At 42.9% G+C, this 22179-nt stretch overlaps 1 protein-coding gene across 1 annotated transcript in view; it reads left to right on the forward strand.

The window, feature by feature from the left end:
* ATP2A2 (ATPase sarcoplasmic/endoplasmic reticulum Ca2+ transporting 2) overlaps positions 1 to 22179 on the forward strand; it is a 66107-nt gene that overhangs the window by 4775 nt on the left and 39153 nt on the right. The window contains exons 4-5 of the mRNA XM_024256440.3: positions 6084 to 6188; positions 10708 to 10846. Coding sequence (XP_024112208.2) covers positions 6084 to 6188; positions 10708 to 10846 — 244 coding nt within the window. The remainder of the gene's footprint in view (positions 1 to 6083; positions 6189 to 10707; positions 10847 to 22179) is intronic.

Below are 22179 nucleotides of genomic sequence, written 5' to 3' on the forward strand. Positions count from 1 at the left end.
CAATCTCGGCTCACTGCAACCTCCACCTCCTGGGTTCAAGTGATTCTCCTGCCTCAGCCTCCTGAGTAGCTGGGATTACAGATGTCCACCACCACGCCCGGCTAATTTTTGCCTGGCTAATTTTTGTATTTTTAGTAGAGACGGGGTTTCCCTTTGTTGGCCAGGCTGGTCTCGAACTCCTGACCTCAGGTTATCGCCTGCCTCAGCCTTCCAAAGTGCTGGAATTACAGGTATGAACCACTGAGCCTGGCCTAAGTTTGTGCTTTTGATGTCACAAATACTTGGGTGAGCTTGTTTCAGTAGAATTTTCTGAAAATATATGAGATCTTTTTATTGTGATTTCTCAGAAGAGAATACTCAAAGTATTTGATACTGGATTTGTAGTGATTTTAATTTTCTTCTGTATCTTTTAATTTTTGATTTTAAAAATGGGATAAGAAGGGCAAATTACTGATTGGTTTAACTAGTTTACTCAGAGCTTTTCTTAAAATAATGATTTGAAAGGCGGATTTAGTAGAGTACTTTTTAAAAAGAAGATTGTTTTCTCACGCCTGAAAACATTGAATGTTTTTACATAGCTTTATATCTAGATCAGAAGGGAACGAGTTCTAATTCATGCTTTTTTTTCCATTTTATTAATGACTGAAAGAATTGTTTCCTCACCCAGAAATTATCGTAACGTTTATTGGTAATTCTCTGTATCATTCTCGAAATGTTTAATTTCCATTTCCTCTTTTTTTAAAAAAAAAAAAAACTTGATGTAAATTTCTTCATTTATTGAGCAATTGTTTGAGGGCCCAAAGGCACAGTGCAAGTTTCTGAGAATACTAGGAGCAAAATGTGCTTATGCTCTTTTTAAGCACTTTTTTTCTTTCGTTTTCTTTTTATGATACTAAGAGCTCTTCCTATTATCACAGTGTATAGATATCTGAGTCACAACATCATGACTGTCTCCCAGTTTACAGCAGAACGTGCTTTTTACCTTGGATTAAAATTTGCTTTATTTGGCCAGGTGCAGTGAGTGGCTCATGCCTGTAATCCCAGCACTTTGGGAGGCCGAGGTGGGTGGATCATTTGAGGTCAGGAGTTCGAGACCAGCCTGGCCAACATGGTGAAACCCCACCTGTACTAAAAATACAAAACTTAGCCAGGCATGGTGGTGGGTGCCTGTAATCCCAGCTATTCAGGAGGCTGAGGCAGGAGAATCGCTTGAACCCGGGAGGCGGATGTTGCAGTGAGCCGAGATTGCGCCACTGCACTCCAGCCTGAGTGACAAAGTGAGACTCCATCTCAGAAAAAAAAAATTTTTTTTTTGCTTTATTATACTTACCAGAAGTATAATGCAGTACAGAGTGTTGTACAGTATTTCAGTGCTGTACAGAGATTAATCTTGTGGATAATAATTGGGAGATGCTCTATCCCTACTCTATTTTAAACAGTTTAATGTAGTTGAGTGTTCATTAGCAAGTGGTTACTTTGAATAATACTGGCACATTTGAAGCATTGAACTTGTTTGATAATGTAAGTCCCAGAAGACAGGTATTATTGTATTTAGCGCAAAGCAAAGGGAAGAAGAAACACTGTTTATGTCCCAAACTATGGGGCAGTGGTCTTCTCTTTTACTTTTCTTTGCTGCTGTTCATGAAGCTTGTTACCTTTTTGCTGTCTTTTTTTTTGAGACGGAGTCCCGCTCTGTCGCCCATATTGGAGTGCAGTGGCACGATCTTGGCTCACTGCAACCTCCACCTCGCAGCTTCAAGTGATTCTCCTGCCTCAGCCTCCCGAGTAGCTGGGATTACAGGCATGCGCCACCACGCCCGGCTAATTTTTTGTATTTTTAGTAGAGATGGGGTTTCTCCATGTTGACCAGGCTGGTCTCCAGCTCCTGGCCTTTGGTGATCTGCCTGCCTCGGCTTCCCAAAGTGCTGGGATTACAGACATGAGCCACCTCACCCAGCCCAGATAATCCTTTTTACACACTGTTTAAAATTTTCAATTTTCCTGGAGGATAGGGTCTCCTGTCGCCCAGCGGGTGAATGCAGTGGTGCGATTATAGCTCACTGCAGCCTCAGACACCTGGGCTGAAGCCTGATTCTTGAGCCTCCCAAGTAGCTGGGACTATAGGTGTGAGCCATCAGCTTTGCCCTTTTTTTTTTTTTTTTTTTTTTTTTTTTTGAGACAAAGTCTCACTCTGTCACCTAGGTTGGAATATAGTAGTGGCACGATCATAGCTCATTATAACCTCAAACTCCTGGTTTCAAGCAATCTTCCCGAGTAGTCAGGACTACAGGTATGCCCTGCCATGCCCAACTAATTAAAAAAAAATTTTTTTTTATACAGATAGGGTCTCACTATGTTACTCAAGCTAGTGTCCAATTCCTGGCCTCAAGAGATTTTCCCAAAGCGTTAGGATCATAGGCATGCGCCACCTCACCCAGCTGAAACAGATAATTCTTTTTTTTTTTTTTTTTTCCTTGAGATGGAGTTTTGCTCTTGTCAGCCAGGCTGGAGTGCAATGGCGCGATCTTGGCTCGCTGTAACCTCTGCCTTCAGGGTTCAGGTGATCTCCTGTCTCAGCTTCCCCAGTAGCTGGGATTACAGGCGTCCGCCACCACACTCGGCTAATTTTTTGTATTTTAGTAGAGATGGGGTTTCACCATGTTGGTCAGGCTGGTCTTGAACTCCTGACCTCAGGTGATCTGCCTACCTCAGCCTCCCAAAGTGCTGTGATTACAGGTGTGAGCCACTGCTCCTGGCTTGAAACAGATAATTCTTTATATTCAACCTGTTGTCAAAATTTTTAGAAACATTTTCCCAGTTCCTTGTATAAATATACTTTGTATAATATAACTTCTGGCAAACCATAATTATGAACTCACATTACTACAGTACTATAATACTGCAATAAGGGATCTTGCATTTCAGTAATGTCACTCATCCAGTTTTCCTCCCCTTTCTCTTACCCCATCTCCCTCCCAGTCTCATGGATTCTTTTGTCAATCCTCTTTCTCCTTACACAAGGTAAGAGATTTTCTTACCAATAGATCAGAACTGTGAAGGACTGCCCGACATGATTTGATATGGTTGTTCTTCATTTTGGGCTGTAGTATTTTAAAGTAGAGGTTTGCTCTGATGGTCCCATCACTGCTTGCCATTGTCTTTCCCTTTGCTCTAGCTATCAGGGGATGTTGCTTTAAGTTTGTTCCCCAGGCTTTACTGCCAAGAGGGAAATTCATACCCACTTTAACAAGGTGCGAAGCTTATCTTACAGTTGCTAATGCCTCACTGACCTTTTGGAAAGGTCATAGTTACTCTTCAAGTTGAGCGATTTTTCTCCCCCAAGAGCTAATTAAAGTTTCTTGTTTCTGATATGCTCTCCTTGGCATATGTTTGAAAGTCTAGTATCAGAGCAGCTGTGATCCTGCATCTTATCAAAATTTATAACTTCCTAGAGAAGTTTTCATTCTGGCATTATTCCTGGCCTTAACACTAGAACTCCCTGTTAAAAGCATATACAGTAACATTTATCATACTCATTCTGGTTTTCTGTTTGCCCTAGCTCACTGGACGTTGGTGGTGATTGGCATCAGTCAGGACTTGGTGGTCCTGGTGCCTCCTGTTTTTATTTTTATTTTTGTCCTGCTCGAACAGATATTTCTTATTCTTGCCTTCTTCTAATGAGTCATTTGGATTCATTATTGCCATAAATCATTTGGAGGAGTGTTTTCATGATTTACTAAGTAGATCTTTTAAAGAAGATTTTATTATGAAATATGCAAACATTTTAAGCAATTTTTTAATTAAAAAAAATTCGACCTCCAAGATTAAATCATTAGATGTGGTTAACACTGTTTATGGATTGGTAAGTTTCCACAAAAAGAGGTTTTTAAATTTTTAACCACATAGACCACTCTTTACCATATTCATTATTCTTAGTATTCATTGTGGTGAGTTCTCTCTTTTTACCACGTTTATAGTTGTTGGATTGAGAAGTACAATGTGACTCTTAATTTGTAGTTTTTAAATCTTAACAAGGTTACAGTTGTATGAGCTAAAAGTTTAAACCTCTGCCCCTTTTTCTTGGGGCAGTGTTCTGTAACCAGTTACATTTTTGGACTTAGGTTATCTCTGAAGTGCTGTGTTGCTGTATAGATGTCATATGGAAGATAACCTACAAAATACACTTCGGATCTCCCAACAGCTTTGCGGTTCTGAAACAGCCTTCAGTAGTACCACTAAAAAGAAACAGGGAATTAACTGGTTTTTTGTTTCTTTTATAGAGATGAGGGTCTCGCTATGTTGCCCAGGCTGGTCTCAAGCTCCTGGCATGAAACGATCCTCCTGCCTTGGCCTCCCAAAGTGCCGGGATTATAGGCATGAGCCACTGTTCCCAGCCTAGAATTAACAGTTTATATATGCTCTAAAATTTAAGTCAATGATCGAGTTGTTTATACTGTGGATTTATGTCACATGGATATTACTTGATATGAATAATAACCAAATGAACATGACTGTTAGATGATCACCTTTTACTTTAATCAAGAATTGAAGTTTTATTTTTTCTAAATAGATACATATAAAATGAATGGAATTTATTCCCTCTCCCCAGATTTTATTTGGATTCTAAAATGGAATTATTACATCAAAAGATAAGGTATTTTTAAGAAGTATAGTTGTTTTTTTGAGACTGAGTCTTACTCTAACACCCAGGCTGGTGTGCAGTGGTGCGATCTCAGCTCACTGCAACCTTTGCCTCCCAGGTTCAAGCGATTCTCCTGCCTCAGTTTCCCAACTAGCTAGGACTGCAGGTGTGCGACACCACACCTGGCTAATTTTTTGTGTTTCTAGTAGAGGTGGTTTCACCTCGTTGGCCAGGTTGGTCTCGAATTCCTGACCTCAGGCGATCTACCTGCCTCAGCCTCCAAAGTGCTGGGATTACAGACTTGAACCACCACACCCAGCCATGAAGTATAGTTTTTTGTTTGTTTTTTGAGTTTCACTTTTGTTGCCCAGGCTGGAGTGCAATGGTGCAATCTTGGCTCACCGCAACCTCTGCCTCCCGGGTTCAAGCAATTCTCCTGCCTCAGCCTCCTGAGTAGCTGGGATTACAGGCATGCACCACCACACACTGCTAATTTTGTAATTTTAGTAGAGATAGGGTTTCTTCGTGTTGGTCAGGCTGGTCTCGAGCTCCCAACCTCAGGTGATCCCCTCACCTTGGCCTCCCAAAGTGCCGGGATTACAGGCGTGAGCCATCGCACCCGGCTTTTTTTTTTCTTGTTTTGAGACCGAGTCTTGCTCTGTTGCCCAGGCTGGAGTGCAGTGGCACGATCTCGGCTCACTGCCACCTCCGCCTCCTAGGTACAAGTGATTCTCTTGACTCAGCCTCCCCAGTAGCTGGGATTACTGACACACGCCACCATGCTCAGGTAATTTTTTTGTATTTTTAGTAGAGACGGGGTTTCGCCATGTCGGCCAGGCTGGTCTGGAACTCCTGACCTCGGGTGATCTGCCCACTTCAGCCTCCCAAAGTGTTGGGATTACAGGTGTGAGCCACTGTGCCCAGCTGAAGTATAGTTTTGACTTTCAAGAATTCTTATGAACAAGACATAGCCAGTTGTTTATATAATTGCATTTTCTACCATTTGTTTCTAGAGAAAGAAAATAGATTTTGTCTATCATAATCCCTTTAGTGCTAGCCACTTTTTTTTTTTTTTTTTTTTTGAGTTTTCGCTCTTGCTGCCCAGGCTGGAGTGCAATGGCATGCAGTACACTCACGGCTCAATGCAACCTCCGCCTCCCCAGGTTCAAGTAATTCTCTTGCCTCAGCCTCCTGAGTAGCTGGGATTACAGGCACCTACCACCATGTCCGGCTAATTTTTTGTATTTTTAGTAGAGATGGGGTTTCGCCATGTTGGGCAGGTTGGTCTGGAACTCTTGACCTCAGGTGATCGCCTGCCTTGGTCTCCCAAAGTGCTGGGATTACAGGTCTGAGCCACCATGCTCGGCCAGTGCTAGCCACTTTTTTAAAAAGTGACATTAAGCCTAAAAAGACACATTCTAACGTGCCATTTCTCTTCTAGGTTTTGGCTTGGTTTGAAGAAGGTGAAGAAACAATTACAGCCTTTGTAGAACCTTTTGTAATTTTACTCATATTAGTAGCCAATGCAATTGTGGGTGTGTGGCAGGTAAGCAAAAATTCCTGTACTGCAAAATTTCAGTAAGTTATGTAAGTGATTAGGGCTATATTAATCTTTCTGTTATCTGGTTTTTCCTGATGTGTTGAGTAAAAATATGTCTGCGGGAAGTTCACATGTATTTTCCCTTTATTCCATTAATTAATTAATGTTTTCTGACACAGTCTCACTCTGTTGCCCAGGTTGGAGTGCAATGGTGTTGTCTCGGCTCACTGCAACCTCTTCCTCCCAGGTTCAAGTGGTTCTCGTGCCTCAGCCTCCCAAGTAGCTGGGACTACAGACGTGCACCACCACGCCCAGCTCATTTTTGTATTTTTTGGTAGAGACAGGGTTTCACCATGTTGGCCAGGCTGGTCTTGAGCTCCTGACCTCGAGTGATCCGCCCTCCTCAGCCTCCCAAAGTGTTGGGATTACAGACGTGAGCCACCATGCCCGGCCTATTAATTTAATTAATTGCAAATTTTTGACCTTAATGCATATAAACTTTGCAGTTAAGATTGCCCATTCTTCGCCAAGTGTGGTGGCACCATCCTGTAGTCTCAGCTACTCAGGAGGCTGAGGTGGGAGGGTTGCTTGAACCCAGGAGGTCAAGACTGCAGTGAGCCATGATCGTAACACTGCACTCCAGTCTGGGCGACAGAGCAACACTGTGTCTCAGAAAAAACATTGTTCATTCTTTACGGTAGCAAGGAATTAAAATGGGTGAGAGAAGCTGCTTAAGGAAATGAGAATGTGAGAACCATTATCTATCTTTATGTCTCCTAGTTGCTTCCTGTGACAAACTTTAAAAGCTACACGTCATGTTTATTCTCCTTGGGTTTTTAGGTAGGTTTAGCTATAGAAATTGTTTCCCCTTCAGTGCTTACTACAGACTCTGAGACTTAAAATTCATGTTAAGTGTTCATCTTTTAGGTATTTGATGGATATAATCACCCCTTTGAGGACTGAAGTAGACCTTTTGTTTTTGTTTTTGTTTTGAGACCAATTCTCTGTCGCCGAGGCAGGAGTGCAGTGGCACGATCTCGGCTCACTGCAGCCTCCACCTCCCAGGTTCAAGCAATTCTGCCTCAGCCTCCTTGAGTAGCTGGGATTACAGGCACCTGACACCACACCCAGCTAATTTTTGTATTTTTAGTAGAGACGGGGTTTCACCATGTTGGTCAGGCTGGTCTCGAACCCCTGACCTCGTGATCCACCCCCCTCGGCCTCCCAAAGTGCTGGGATTACAGGCGTGAGACACCACGCCTGGCCTTTTTTTTTTTTTTTTTTTTTTGACCGACTTTCACTCTTGTTGCCCAGGCTGGAGTGCAATGGTGCAGTCTTGGCTCACTGCAACCTCCACCTCCCGGGATCAAGCGATTCTCCTGTCTCACTCTCCCGGGTAGCTGGGATTACAGGCACGTGCCACCATGCCCAGCTAACTTTTGTATTTTTAATAGAGATGGGGTTTCATTTTATTGGTCAGGCTGGTCTCAAACTCCTGACCTCAGATGATTCCCCCCGCCTTGGCCTCCCAAAGTGCTAGGATTACACGCGTGAGCCACCACGCCCAACACATCTTATAAACATACATAGTCCTGTTAAAATTGTAAACTTCTAATCTTTACCAATAAATGTTAACGATCTTTATGTGGTAGGTTCATAGAAAGATGGCCTACTTAGAAATTCGTAATTGTGCCATATATATATATATATATATTTTTTTTAAGATGGAGTCTTGCTCTGTTGCCCAGGCTGGAGTGCAGTGGTGCAATTTCAGCTCACTGCAACCTCCGTCTCGTGGGTTTGAGCAATTCTCCTGCCTCAGCTTCCCGAGTAGCTGGGATTATAGGTTATAGGTGCCTGCCACCATGCCTGATGGTTTTTTTTTTTTTTTGAGACAGAGTCTCACTCTGTCACCCAGGCTGGAGTGCAGTGGCACGATCTTGGCTCACTGCAAGCTCCGCCTCCCGGGCTCACGCCATTCTCCTGTCTCAGCCTCCAGAATAGCTGGGATTACAGGTGCCCACCACCATGCCCAGCTAATTTTTTGTATTTTTAATAGAGATGGGGTTTCACTGTGTTAGCCAGGATGGTCTCGATCTCCTGACCTCGTGATCTGCCTGCCTCGGCCTCCCAGAGTGCTGGGATTACAGGCGTGAGCCACCACGTCCGCCTTTATTTTTAGTATAGACGGGGTTTCACCATGTTAGCCAGGATGATCTCGATCTCCTGACCTTGTGATCCGCCTGCCTCGGCCTCCCAAAGTGCTGGGATTACAGGTGTGAGCCACCGCACCTGGCCGCCTTCTTATGTTTTTCTCAAAAAAATTATATTACATGCCTGTAGTATCAGCAGTTTGGGAAGCTGAGGCAGGTGAATCAGTTAAGGTCAGGAGGTCAAGACCAGCCTGGCCAACATGGCGAGTCCCCGTCTCTACTAAAAATACAGAAAGTTAGCTGGGTATGGTAGCATGCGCCCCCAGCTACTTGGGAGGCTGAGGCAGGGCTTGAACCTAGGGGGCGGAGTTTGCAGTGAGCCGAGATCATGCCACTGCACTCCAGCCTGGGCGACAGAGCTAGACTTCGTCTCAGAAAAAAAAGATTTGAGTTTTTTAAAAAAGAACATTCTTAAGTCTTTAGTATACTGAATGGTATGAGCAGCAATAGAGGGTTGTGGCCTTCTGAAAGTAAAGAAAATTATGACAGTGTAAGGTAGTATGGGGGGCATACTCTTTTATTTCTGACCAGTGTCATCAAGGAGGGCTTTCTTTTTTTTAAGACGGAGTCTCGCTCTGTCATCCAGGCTGGAGTGCAGTGGCACGATCTCGGCTCACTGCAGCCTCCGCCTCCCGGACTCGAGATTCTCCCACCTCAGTCTCCCAAGTAGCTGGGATTACAGGCGCGCACCACCAGGCCTGTTTAATTTTTTGTATTTTTAGTAGAGACAGAGTTTCACCACGTTGGCCAGGCTGGTCTCGCACTCCCAACCTCAGGCAATCCGCCCACCTCAGCTTCCCAAAGTGCCGGGATTACAGGCGTGAGCCACCATGCCCAGCCTTTTCATTGATTGTAATTGTCATCTTTGTCCTCAGGGTCAGAGATAATTTATCTTTTTTTTTCCCCCAAGACAGCTTCACTCTTGCCCAGGCTGGAGTGCAGTGTCATAATCACAGCTCACTCCAATCTCTGCCTCGCAGGCTTAGTGATCCTCCCACCTCAGCCTCCTGAGCAGCTGAGACTACAGGTGCATGGCACCACGTCAGGATAATTTTTGCATTTTTCGTAGAGACACTGTCTCATTATGTTCAGCCCAGGCTGGTCTGGAACTCTTGGGCTCAAGCGATCCTCTTACCTCAGCCTCCCAAAAGTGCTGGGATTACAGGCATGAGCTACTGTGCTCAGCTGATAATTTAAGCATATGCAAAATACAGTGCTCATGGGATATTTGTTTAACCTTGAGCAGTCCAGTTAAATTCCACCCAACATGATCTTGAAGGGTAAGAATGTCTGATATGAGATTGAAATTAACTTTATCATGAATTTCCCAATTAAGATTTTTTAATACTTTTCCTGGGGTATATACATCAAAACTGAGGTACAGGTGTTACCAGCTTTCATCTTTGTGTCATTTGATTCTCTTTAGGCTGGTTTGAGTCTACAACTTCCATTCTGAAATCGGGAAGAAAATTACTGTGACTACTAACGGTTGATAGTTCATATATGATGTCATGAGAAATATATAGCTTGGGACTGGCAGTGCTATGATGAGAGTCCAGCCATTCATTGGTCTTTACAACTGGAGGGATAGTTCTTAGAATTTGTGAGAGATATTCATCACTCATAACATTTACTGTGTGCCCAAACACAATCTAAGCATGTTACATATGACTTCTTATCCTCACAAACCTTGAGGTAGGAACTGTTAGTGTTGTCATTTTATAGACAGTAAACTTGTGTGTTGTGTAACCTCTCTACAGTGACATAGCTGTTAAGAGCCTGTATTGAACCTGGGCAGCTTAGCCCAGAGTTGGGTTGGGTTGGGTTGGGTTGGTTTTTTTTTTTTTTTTGATGGAGTCTCTCTCTCTTGCCCAGGCTGGAGTGCAGTGGCAGGATCTCGTCTCACTGCAGCCTCCGCCTCTCGGGTTCAAGCGATTCTTCTGCCTCAGCCTCCCAAGCCCAGACTATTAAGCTGTACTGCCTCTCACGAGACAGAATTGATTTTAAATGGCAGGGGGATTTGGCTAAAGGTGAAAGCTGTGTTTTACAGTCTTAGGGACAGCAGAGTCTGTAATTGCTTTTCCTCATTGTTTTATCCCCTTACCTTAATTGAGGGTACTTACGTTTCGTTTTTAATACAAAATAATAAATGTCCTTGTGTCTGTTGCCTTAGATGTGAATTGTTTAGTACAAATGTTACTAGTGGGCTTCCTTTTTTTTAAAGATTAGACCTCTAACATTTTATTCCTTGGATTAGAAATAATTGCAGTGTCAGGCAGGTCTTTACTACTCTTCTGTTTTCTTTTATACAGGAAAGAAATGCTGAAAATGCCATCGAAGCCCTTAAGGAATATGAGCCTGAAATGGGCAAAGTGTATCGACAGGACAGAAAGAGTGTACAGCGGATTAAAGCTAAAGACATAGTTCCTGGTGATATTGTAGAAATTGCTGGTGAGTTGAGTTTGTCATTTTTCTTTTATTCTAGATTGTATTTCTGAATGTAGTCCTTTTCTCAAGGCTCATAATTATATTTAAAATAATTGTTTTCATGTATCAACACATTTTAGTGCCATTCATACAAATCCTACATTCTTTAAAATTATTTTGAAATGTTTTAGCACCTCCCTTCCTGTCATTGATAAGGCTTTTGGTTTTTGTTTTTAAACAAGGTATTTTGAATTCTACTTGTTTAAATACATTTGTAGAACACGAGTGCTAGAGAGGTAAAACCTAATGTTGATTTGACAATTAGTTATAATGAGCAATTTGTTAGAATACTGGCTAATGACGACACAGTTTTTCCTATTTTGTTTCTTGGCACAAAAGTTCATGGTCAAGGGTAATTTCTTGACTCCGAAAGCTGTGCTTGGCGGGGCTTGGTAGCTCACGCCTGTAATCCCAGCACTTTGGGATGCCGAGGCAGGCAGATCACGAGGTCAAGAGATTGAGACCACCCTGGCCAACATGAAACCTCGTCTCTACTAAAAATGCAAAAATTAGCTGGGCATGATGGCATGTGCCTGTAGTCCCAGCCACTTGTGAGGCTGCAGCAGGAAGAATCGCTTGAACCTGGGAGGCGGAGGTTGTGGTGAGCCGAGATCGCACCACTGCACTCCATCTTGATGACAGAGTGAGACTCCATCTCAAAAAAAAAAAAGTATGCTTAAAAATACTTATGTGTTACACTGAGCCAGGAGTCTCTGCCTGAATTCCAGAGATCAGCTTCAAAGAGTCCATGAATCCACTGTGAGTCCAGAGCTCTCCACAGACCTCCAAGGGTCAGTATCCTCACTGCTGTAGATTAGTGCTGTTTTTTGTTGTTGTTGTTGGTTTTTTTTTTTTTTTTTTTTGAGATGGGAGTCTCACTCTGTTACCCAGGCTGGAGTGCAGTGGCATGATCTCAGCTCACTGCAACCTCCACCTCCCAAGCTCAAGCGATCCTCCCACTTTGCCCCCCAAATAGCTGGTACCACAGGTGCATGCCACTATACTCGCCTAATTTTTATATTTTTTATAGAGAGGGGGTTTTGCCATGTTGCTTAGGCTGGTCTCAAACTCGTGAGCTCAAGTGATCCTGCCTTAGCATCCCAAAGTGCTAGGATTACAGATGTGCCCAGCAGCCATATTTCTGACAGTCCAAAATCACAACACCCCTGGGACCAACCAGGATAGGCTAGGTGGGTTGTTTGTTTTGGCTATTTCACTTAGAGAGTCATTACATACTATTACTCAGATTATCTGGCTTTTCATACCCTTTTGAGTTAAGTATACTATTTACTTTGTTGCTATTTGTGAATTATCTCGTAGTAATATGCTTTTATGTTGACTTGGGAAGGGTGTGCTTTGTCTTTATTGTCTTACTCATTTTAATGAATTCAAAAAGCTGCATTCCTTAACCCATGCTCTACAACTTTGGCCTCTGAAAGGAAATTGCCTTGTCATATTCTCTCATCCAGAAATTTTTGTTGTTCTTCCAGAAAAAAAGGATAGTGTTACATATATGCCAGTAAGTCGATTATTTGGGACTGTGTAGTGTTTGTGTGTAAATGGTGTGTGTAAATGATTTAACAGCTTCCTTAAGTATAGCGTTAAGAAAAGTACAACTCAGAATGAAGTGTCTTGGCTATTGGATTTTTTAAAACTTCCTGTTTTGGCCAGGCGCGGTGGCTCATGCCTGTAATCCCAGCACTTTGGGAGGCTGAGGTGGGCGGATCACGAGGTCAAGAGATCGAAACCATCCTCGTCAAAATGGTGAAACCCCGTCTCTACTGAAAATACAGAAATCAGCTGGGCACGGTGGCTCCCACCTGTAGTCCGAGCTACTCGGGAGGCTGAGGCAGGAGAATTGCTTAAACCCAGGAGGCAGAGGTTGCAGTGAGCCGAGGTCATACCATTTCACTCCAGCCTGGGCGACAAAGCCCCAGACTCCATCTCAAAAAAACAAATTTTCTGTTTTGACACAAATGTTATCATACTATCACAGATGTATTATTCTTTCACTCTATATACACACATTTTTGTATGAACTGTTGAAGGGTATATTGCAGACATGATGCCCCTTTAACTCCTAAATAACATTTGTTTTATAGTATCAAGGATGTTCTCTTATATAACCTCAGTATGATTATCAGAATTAGGAAATTGATACAGTAGTATGTAAGATCTTATTCAGAATTTACCAGTTGTCACTTTTTTTGATGAGGGGAAGACAGGGTCTCGATCTGTCACCCAGGCTGGAGTGCAGTGGCACCATCACGGCTCACTGCAGCGTTGACCTCCTGGGCTCAAGTGATTCTCCCACCTCAGCCTCCTGAATAACTGGGATCACAGGCATGAGCAACCAAGAGACGGGTCTTGCCCTGTTGCCCAGGCTGGTCTCTAAAACTCCTGGGCTCAGGCAGTCCTGCCTCAGCCACCCAAAATGCTGGGATTACAGGCGTGAGCCCACTGCGCCTGGCCCACATTTTTTTTAATAGCAAAAAATATTTGAATTAGGGAATTCTGATGGTGATGAAGAAAATAGGTCAGAATGGGGAAGGCTGAAGATACAGGGAGGCTATTTTAGTAGTCTAGGCAAGAGATAATGAGGACAGTAACATTAAGAATAATGAAGGAAAGATTTTTGAGTTCATGAATAGTGGCTCTTAAGCAGGAGTGCACATCAGAATCATCTGGGGGCACTCTTTAAAGAAGTTTTTGGCAGGTCTCAGCCTAGAATATTAACTCTGAATCTCCATTGGGTACAGAATTCTGATCATGAGTAGTTCAAAAAGTGAGCCTCTGACTTTGTTACAAAACAGCAGATTTGTTTTGTTTTGTTTTGAGATGGAGTTTCGCTCTTGTTGCCCAGGCTGGAGTGCGATGGCACCATCACGGCTCGCTGCAGCGTTGACCTCCTGGGCTCAAGTGATTCTCCCACCTCAGTCTCCTGAATAACTGGAATCACAGGCACGAGCCACCACGCACCTGGCTTAGTTTTGTATTTTTTTGTAGAGATGGGTCTTGACATGTTGCTCAGGCTGGTCTCTCAAACTCCTGGGCTCAGGCAGTCCTGCCTCAGCCTCCCAAGTAGCTGGGATTACAGGCATGTGCCACCATGCCCAGCTAATTTTGTATTTTTAGTAGATACGGGGTTTCTCCATGGTGGTCAGGCTGGTCTCGAACTCCCGACCTCAGGTGGTCCGCCCGCCTCAGCCTCCCAAAGTGCTGGGATTACAGGAGTGAGCCACCACGCCCGGCCTAAAGCAGCTCCTTCCGTCCGTCCATCTGTCCGTTCTTCCGTCCGTCCGTCCTTCTTTGTCCGTCCATCCTTCTTCCTTCCTTCCTTCCTTCCTGCCCCCCTCCCTCCCCTCCTCTCCCCACCCCTCCCTCTGTCCTCCCTCTTTTCCTTTTTTTTTCTTTTTTTAACTTGGAGACAGGTGCTTGCTCTCTTGTGCAGGCTAGAGTGGAGTAGTGTGATCACTGCGACCTCGAACTCCTTGGCTTCAAGGGGGTCCTCCTGCCTCAGCCTCCCCAGTAGCTGGGGCTGCAGGTGCCCACCAACACTCCCAGCTAATTTTTTGTATTTTTAGTAGAGACGGGGTTTCACTGTGTTAGCCAGGATGGTCTCGATCTCCTGACCTCGTGATCCTCCCACCTCAGCCTCCCAAAGTGCTGGGATTACTTACAGGTGTGAGCCACCACGCCCGGCCTTTTTTTTTTTTTTTTTTTTTTTTTTAAGTAAAGATGGGGTCTTGCTTTGTTGCCCAGGCTGGTCTTGAACTTCTGGGCTCAAGCGATCCTCCTCCTCCTGCCTTGGCCTTCCAAAGTGTTGTAATTACAGGCGTGAGCCACTGTACCTGGCTCAAAGCAACAGATTTTGATAATTGAATAGATAGGAGAGTGTGTAAATCAAAGATACTGGCAAGATTTCTAGTTTACGTGACTGGGTGTGATGATGGTACTCTACTACCTATAGAAGGAAACATTGGAAAGGAGATTGTTTTTCCACAAATATGTGTGGTGAGTGAGGTTGTAGATGACATCACCTAAATATGTGTATGAGATTCTGTTTGATTTTATGCTTACCGTTTCTCCAGCTTCTTCTTCTTTAATTTTTTTAAAAAAATAGAGACACAGTCTAGCTATGTTGCCTAGGCTGGTCTCAAACTCCTGGCCTCAAGTGATCCTCCTGCCTTGGCCTCCCAAAGTTCTGGGATTTACAGGTGTGAGCCACTGTGCTCTGCCTTGTTGGGCTGTTTTAGTGTGTTGAGTCTACTTGAAGACTTAGAGAAATTACTCCCAAAGCCTTTATCCTTAGTTTGCATTAGTAGACAGCTTCAGAGGAAACCACAACCGTGATACCTCAAAGCTCCATCCTTTTTGAAGAAACAGACAAAAGCCAACTTCTCTTCAGTTGGTGATTTTGGTTTCTCTGAATCTCTGAATCCTGGTTCTTGCCAGTCCTTCCTGTCTTTTGTAAGACACTCTAACCTAGTTAACTGTGAGAAACTTGGAAGTCATCTTGATTTTTTCCCCCCTCTCTTATCCTCTGATTTGTCCGTAAGGCCACTGATTCTGTCTCCAGAACACACCCAAGTTCGTGAACTCCGTTTCCTCGGTCAGCACACTAGTTTAGCCATCATCTCACACCGCAGCTGTCATCATCTCCTAACTAGGCTCTGGCTTCCTTTGTTGTCTTCCTCCAGTCCATTCTCCACACAAGGGCCAGAGTGGTTTCTTAAAGGTTGTGTTATTTATTCATCTGCTAAAAAAAACCCTTAAGGGACTTCCCCATTGCACTTAAAATACAAAATTCTCTGACCTGATAAACTTTCATTGTGTGTATGTACCTCCTGCTTTCTTCTATGATTTCATCTTATGCTGCTCCTTCATGCTGCAGACATCCAGGCCTTTTTTTCAGTTTTCAGTACCACCAAAGTCACCTTTTTTTTGGAAGATTAGGCAAATTTTATAGAGTTTATTAATTTGCTCAATGCACAGATCTCATAGTGGTGAAGCTTTGGTTATTACCCTGACCTATCTCGCTTTCTCACACTGAAATTTCATTCTCTATATTGTTAGTATAGTTTTGTTGCATTTGATAGTTTAGAAAGGACAAATAATGTTTGATCTACAGTGTATGTGACTTAAGATTTTCAGTCTAATGGGCTTTTCCTTATTTATATTGTGGTAAAGTATACATATTATAAATTTATCCATTTTAACCATTTTTAAGCGTGCAGTTCTGTGGCATTAAGTACATTCACATTGTTTTGGGACTGTCACCATCCAGAACTTTATCTTCCCTAACTGAAATGTACCCCTTAAACACTAACTTCCAGTTACCTTCTTCCCTGGTCCCTGGCAACCATTCCCTTTATTTGAATATTCAAAAGACAATGAATTTAATATTCAAAAAAAACCTGAGTTTAAATCCCTTAGGTGAATTTACTACTATGATCAAGCAGAGTACAAATTTAAATCCATTTTCCTTTCACCTGTTTCTGAATCCTTCATGGATAGTGCTGATTCTGGTAGTTATTTACCACTTTTTTTGCCCCAGCTCTTCCCCCACAGTATGGTAATTGCTAAAAAGCATATATATTGCTTTGACATTGGGCTCTGTTTTTCTTTTTTCTTTTTATTACTATTATTATCATTATTATTATTATTTTGAGACACAGTCTCTGCTGTGCAGGCTGGAATGCAGTGGCGTGATCTCGGTTCACTGCAACCTCTGCCTGCCTGTTCAAGTGATTCTTGTGCCTCAGCCTCCCAATTAGCTGGGCTCACCAGCATGCACCACCACACCCAGCTAATTTTTGTAGTTGTAGTAGAGATGGGCTTTTGCCATATTGGCCAGGCTGGTCTCAAACTCCTGGCCTCATGACCCACTCACCTCGGTCTCCCAAAGTGCTGGGATTACAGGCGTGAGCCACTGCGCCCGGCCTGTTATTATTATTTTAGTTAAGCCCAACTGTGTGAGACATTGGGCTCTTAAGTGCTGCTTGCTTTCGTCTTAAATTGTGACCTTTTTTACTGAGTAATGCAGAACAGACATCTAGGTTTAGAATATATGTGGGCATTTTATTAAATACTGTTGTCATACTACTAGGCAGTGAGCACCTTAAGGACAGAACTGTCATATTGGCTGTTGTAACGTTATCGTAGGTTCTCTATGAATGAAATTTGAAATCAGAAGTATATGATAGGCTCAGCTAATGTAAACATAGTTGCTGTGCAGAACAAACAGTTGAAGTGTATGTGTGTGTTCAATACAATTATTATTATTATAGAGACAGAGTCTTGTTCTGTCACCCAGGCTGGAGTGCAGTGGTGTGATCTCGGCTCACTGCAACCTGTGTACCTCCCGGGTTCAAGTGATTCCTGCCTCAGTCTCCTGAGTAGCTGGGATTACAGGCGTGGGCCATTATGTTTGGCTTGCTTGCTTTTTTTTTTTTGAGACGAGTCTCGCTCTGTTGCCAGACTGGAGTGCAGTGGCATGATCTTGGCTCACTGCAACCTCCGACTCCCTGGTTCAAGCGATTCTCCTGGCTCAGCCTCACAAGTAGCTGGGATTACAGGCACGTACCACCACACCCAGCTAATTTTTGTGTTTTTTAGTAGAGACGGGGTTTCACCATGTTGGCCAGGATGGTCTCAAGCCCCTGACCTCATGATCCATCCTCCTCGGCCTCCCAAAGTGCTAGGATTGATCACAGGCATGAGCCACCGCCTGGCTAATTTTTTTGTATTTTTAGTAGAGGCAGGGTTTCGCCATGTTGGCCCGGCAAGTCTTGAATTTCTGGCCTCAAGCGATCCACCTGCCTCAGCCTCCAAAGTGCTGGGATTACAGGCGTGAGCCACTGCACCTGGCCTTCAATACAATTATTGAATGCCAGATTATTAGTATATTCAAGGTCTGTGTGATCCTCATTATTATCTTAATTCCAGAACATTTTCATCACCCTCAGAAAAACCCATACGCATTAGCAGTTGTTGCCCTGTTTTCCTCCCACCAGTTCCTGACAACCACAGTTCGTTATCTGTTATGTGGATTACTGTCTGTTTTTCTGGATATTGCATATAAATGGAGTCAATCTTTGTGACTGGCTTTCTCTTAGCATAGTGTTACATTTCGTTCATGAATATAGCATGTATTTCATTCCTTATTGCTGAATAATGTTTATTAGTTGATGGACATTTGGGTTGTTTCCAGTTTTGGTCTATTATGAGTAATGAATAATGCTATAACTTGTACATACATGCTTATACTAATTTTTGTGTGAACATAACATTTTCTCTCTGTTAGGTATGTACCTAAGCATGGAATTATGGGGCCTATAGTGACTCTATACTTAACACTTTGAGCAGCTACCAAACTATCTTTCAGAATGGTGGTGGTATTGTTCTACATTCCCACCAACAATGTATACAAGTTCCAGTTTCTCTACATCCTTGTCAGGACATGTCATTGTCTGTCTTTTTAAAGTTTTACCCAGGAAGTGAGTATCATTGTGGTTTTGATGTGCATTTCCCTAATTTCTTAATGATGTTGGGCATCTTTTCATGTGACTATTGTCCATCGGTGTGTTTTCTTTGGAGAAATGTCTGTTTAAATCCTTTGCCTGTTTTAATTGGGTTATTTGTCTTTTTAATGTTGAGGTGTAAGAATTCTTTACATATCCTGCCTTATGAGGTGTGATTAGCAAAATTTTTTCCCCATTCTATAGGGATTCCTTTTTTTCACTTTCTTGACGGCATACTTTGTAACATACAAGTTTTTAATATGATAAAGTCCACTTATACATTGTTGTTGCTCGTGCTTTTGGTGTGATGTCTAAGAAACTGTTGCCAATTGAAGGTCACAAAGACTTTATATATGAGCCAGTGTATATGATCCAGGCGTGGTGGCTCATACCTATATGATCCCAGCACTTTGGGAGGCTGAGGCAGGAAAAACCACTTTTTTTTTTTTTTTTTTTTGAGATGGAGCCTTGCTCTGTTGTCCAGGCTGGAGTGCAGCGAGTGGCATGATCTCGGCTTAGTGCAACCTCTGCCTCCTGGGTTCAAGCGATTCTCCTGCCTCAGCCTCCCGAGTAGCTGGGATTACAGGTGCACGCCACCACACTCAGCTAATTTTTGTATTTTTAGTAGAGACGGGGTTTCACCATGTTGGCCAGGCTGGTCTTGAACTCCTGACTTCAAGTGATCCGCCTGCCTCAGCCTCTGCGATTATAGGCAAGAGCCACCATGCCCAGCCTAGGAAAAAAAAATTTTAAATTAGCCAGGCAAGGTGGTACAGGCCTGTAGTCCCACTACTCAGGAGGCAGAGGTATGAAGATGACTTGAGCCCAAGAGTGGAGGCTGCAGTGAGCTACTATGATCCTGCCACTGTCCTCCACCCTAGGCAACAAAGCAGGACCTTGCCTCTTTAAAAACAGCAACAACAGCAAAAACAATGGTGTGAGGTAGGAGGTCCAGCTGCTTTCTTTTGCATGTGGATATGTAGTTGTCTCAGCACCATTTGTTGAAAAGACTTCTTCACTAATTTGTCCTGCAACCTTTGTGAAAAATTAATTTACAAATGCAAGGATGTATTTCTAGACTCTCTATTCTTACTCCATTGATCTCTGTCTTTAGGTCAGTACCATACTGTCTTGATAGCTAGCTGTCGTTTTGTATTTTTTGAAATTGGGAACTTGGGAGTGTAACTTTGTTCCTTTAAGATAATTTTGGGCATTCTGGGTTCCTCACATTTACATATAAATTTTTAAGATTTGCTTGTCAATTTCTGCAAAAAGCAAGCTGGTATTTTCATTAAGAATTGTGTTGTATCTATAGATGAGTTTGGGAAATATGGTCATAATATCAAGTCTTTGGATCCATGAGCATAGGGATGTCTTTCTGTTTTTGTTTGTTTGTTTGTTTTTTAAGGTCTAGTTGTCAGTGTTCAAGTCTTGTGCTTCTTTTGTTAAGTTTATTAAGTATTGCATTGTTTTTTGGGGGGAAAATATTTGTAATTGGAATAATTTTTTGTAACTTGAAATTGGCCTATTGGTGATATTTATTTATTTATTTATTTATTTATTTATTTATGAGACGGAGTCTTGCTCTTTCGCCACTATGACAGGCTGGAGTGCAGTGGCACGATCTCTGCTCACTGCAAGCTCCACCTCCCGGGTTCACGCCATTCTCCTGCCTCAGCCTCCCCAGTAGCTGGGACCACAGGTGCCTGCCACCATGCCCGGCTAATGTTTTTGTATTTTTAGTAAGAGACAGGGTTTCACCATGTTAGCCAGGATGGTCTTGATCTCCTGACCTCGTGATTTGCCTGCCTCGGCCTCCCAAAGTACTGGGATTAGAGGCGTGAGCCACCGCACCCGGCCTAGTGATATTATTTTTAATTAAAATTTTTAGATTCAAGGTACATGTGCAGGTTTGTTATGTGGATATAATGTGTGATGCTGAGGTTTGAGCTTCTACTGATCCTGTTATCTAGATGATGAGTATAGATGATGAGTATAATACTTCACAGATAGTTTTTCAGCCCTTGCCCCTCTTTCCCTCCCACTTTTTGGAGTGCCCAGTGTTTATTGTTCCCATCTTAATAGCTATGTGTACCCAGTGTTTAGCTCCCACTTAAAAATGAGAACAGACAGTATTTGGTTTTCTGGGTTAACTCACTTAGGATAATAGTCTCTGGCTGCATCCATTTCGCTGGAAAGGACATGATTTCATTCTTTTGCATGGCTGTGTAGTATCACATGGTGTATATATACCACATTTATTTTTGAGATAGGGTCTCACTGTGTCACCCAGGCTGGAGTGCAGTGGTGCGATTTCGGCTCAGTGCAACCTCCACCTCCTGAGCTCAAGCCATCCTTCCACTTCAGCCTCCTTGTGAGTTCAGGCCATCCTCCCACCTCAGCCTCCTTGTAGCTGGAACTACAGATGCCCACCACGCCCAACTAATTTTTGTATTTTTCGTACAGACAAGGTCTCACCATGTTGCCCAGGCTGGTCTCGAATTCCTGGGCTCAAGTGATTCACCCACCTTGGCCTCCAAAAGTGCTGAGATTACAGGTGTGAGCCACCACGCCCGGCCACAATTTCTTTTTCTTGGGATATATACCCAGTAATGGGATTGCTGGGTTGAATGGTCATTCTGTTTTTAGTTTCTTGAGAAATCTCCAAACAGCTTTCCATGGGGGCTGAACTAGTTTACATTCTTGCCAGCAGTATATAAGTGTTCCCCCCCAGCCCCTCTTTTTTTTTTTTTTTTTTGAGGCAGGATCTCAAGTCTGTTGCCCAGGCTGGAACGCAGTGGCATGATTATAGCTTATTGCAGCCATGGCTTTCCAGGCTCTAGTGACCCTCCTACCTGAGCCTTCCAAGTTAGCTGGGACTGTAGGCACACACCACTATAACAGGCTAATTTTTAAATTCTTTCGTAGAATTGAGGTCTTACTATGTTGTCCTGGCTAGTCTTGAATTCCTGGGGTCCAGTGATCCTCCCACCTCAGCTTCCCAAAGTGCTGGGATTACAAGCGTGAGCCACCGTGCCCAGCAATAATAGTCACTCTGACTGGTGTGAGATGACATCTCATTGTGGTTTTGATTTGCATCTCTCTACTAGTGATGTTGAGCATTTTTTCGTATGTTTGTTGACTACTTGATTGTTGTCTTTTGAGAAGTGTCTTTTCATACCCTTTGCCCACTTTTCAACAGTGATACTTGTTTTGTGTGTGTGTGTGTGTATGTGTGTGTGTGGATTTAAGTTCCTTATAGATTCTGGATATTAGTCCTTTGTTGAGTGCATAGTTTGCAATTATTTTCTCCCATTCTGTAGGTTGTCAGTTTAATCTGTTGATAGATTTCTTCTGCTGTGCAGAAACTTTTTGGTTTAACTAGGTCCCAATTGTCAAGTTAGAGGCTTAGTCATAAATTCTTTGCTTACGGCAGTGTTGAGAAGAGTATTTCCTAGGTTTTCTTCTAGGATATTTACAGTTTGAGGCCTTACATTTAAGTCTTTAATTTGCCTTGAGTTAGGAATTCTTTTTTCAATTTCATTTTCAGATTGTTCTTTGCTAGCGTGTAGAAATACAGTTGTTTTTTATGTATTGATCTTGTAGTTTGCAATCTTGCTGAACTCATTAGTTTTAATAGTTTTCATGGGTTCCTTAAGATTTTCTATATACAAGATCATGCATTTGCAAATGAAAATGTTTTTACTTCTTTCCAGTCTGGATGCCCTTTATTTCTTGCCTAATTGCCCTGGTTAGAATCTCCAATACAACGTT

Source organism: Pongo abelii, chromosome 10, assembly GCF_028885655.2.
Source record: "Pongo abelii isolate AG06213 chromosome 10, NHGRI_mPonAbe1-v2.0_pri, whole genome shotgun sequence".
Classification (NCBI taxonomy): Eukaryota; Metazoa; Chordata; class Mammalia; order Primates; family Hominidae; genus Pongo; species Pongo abelii.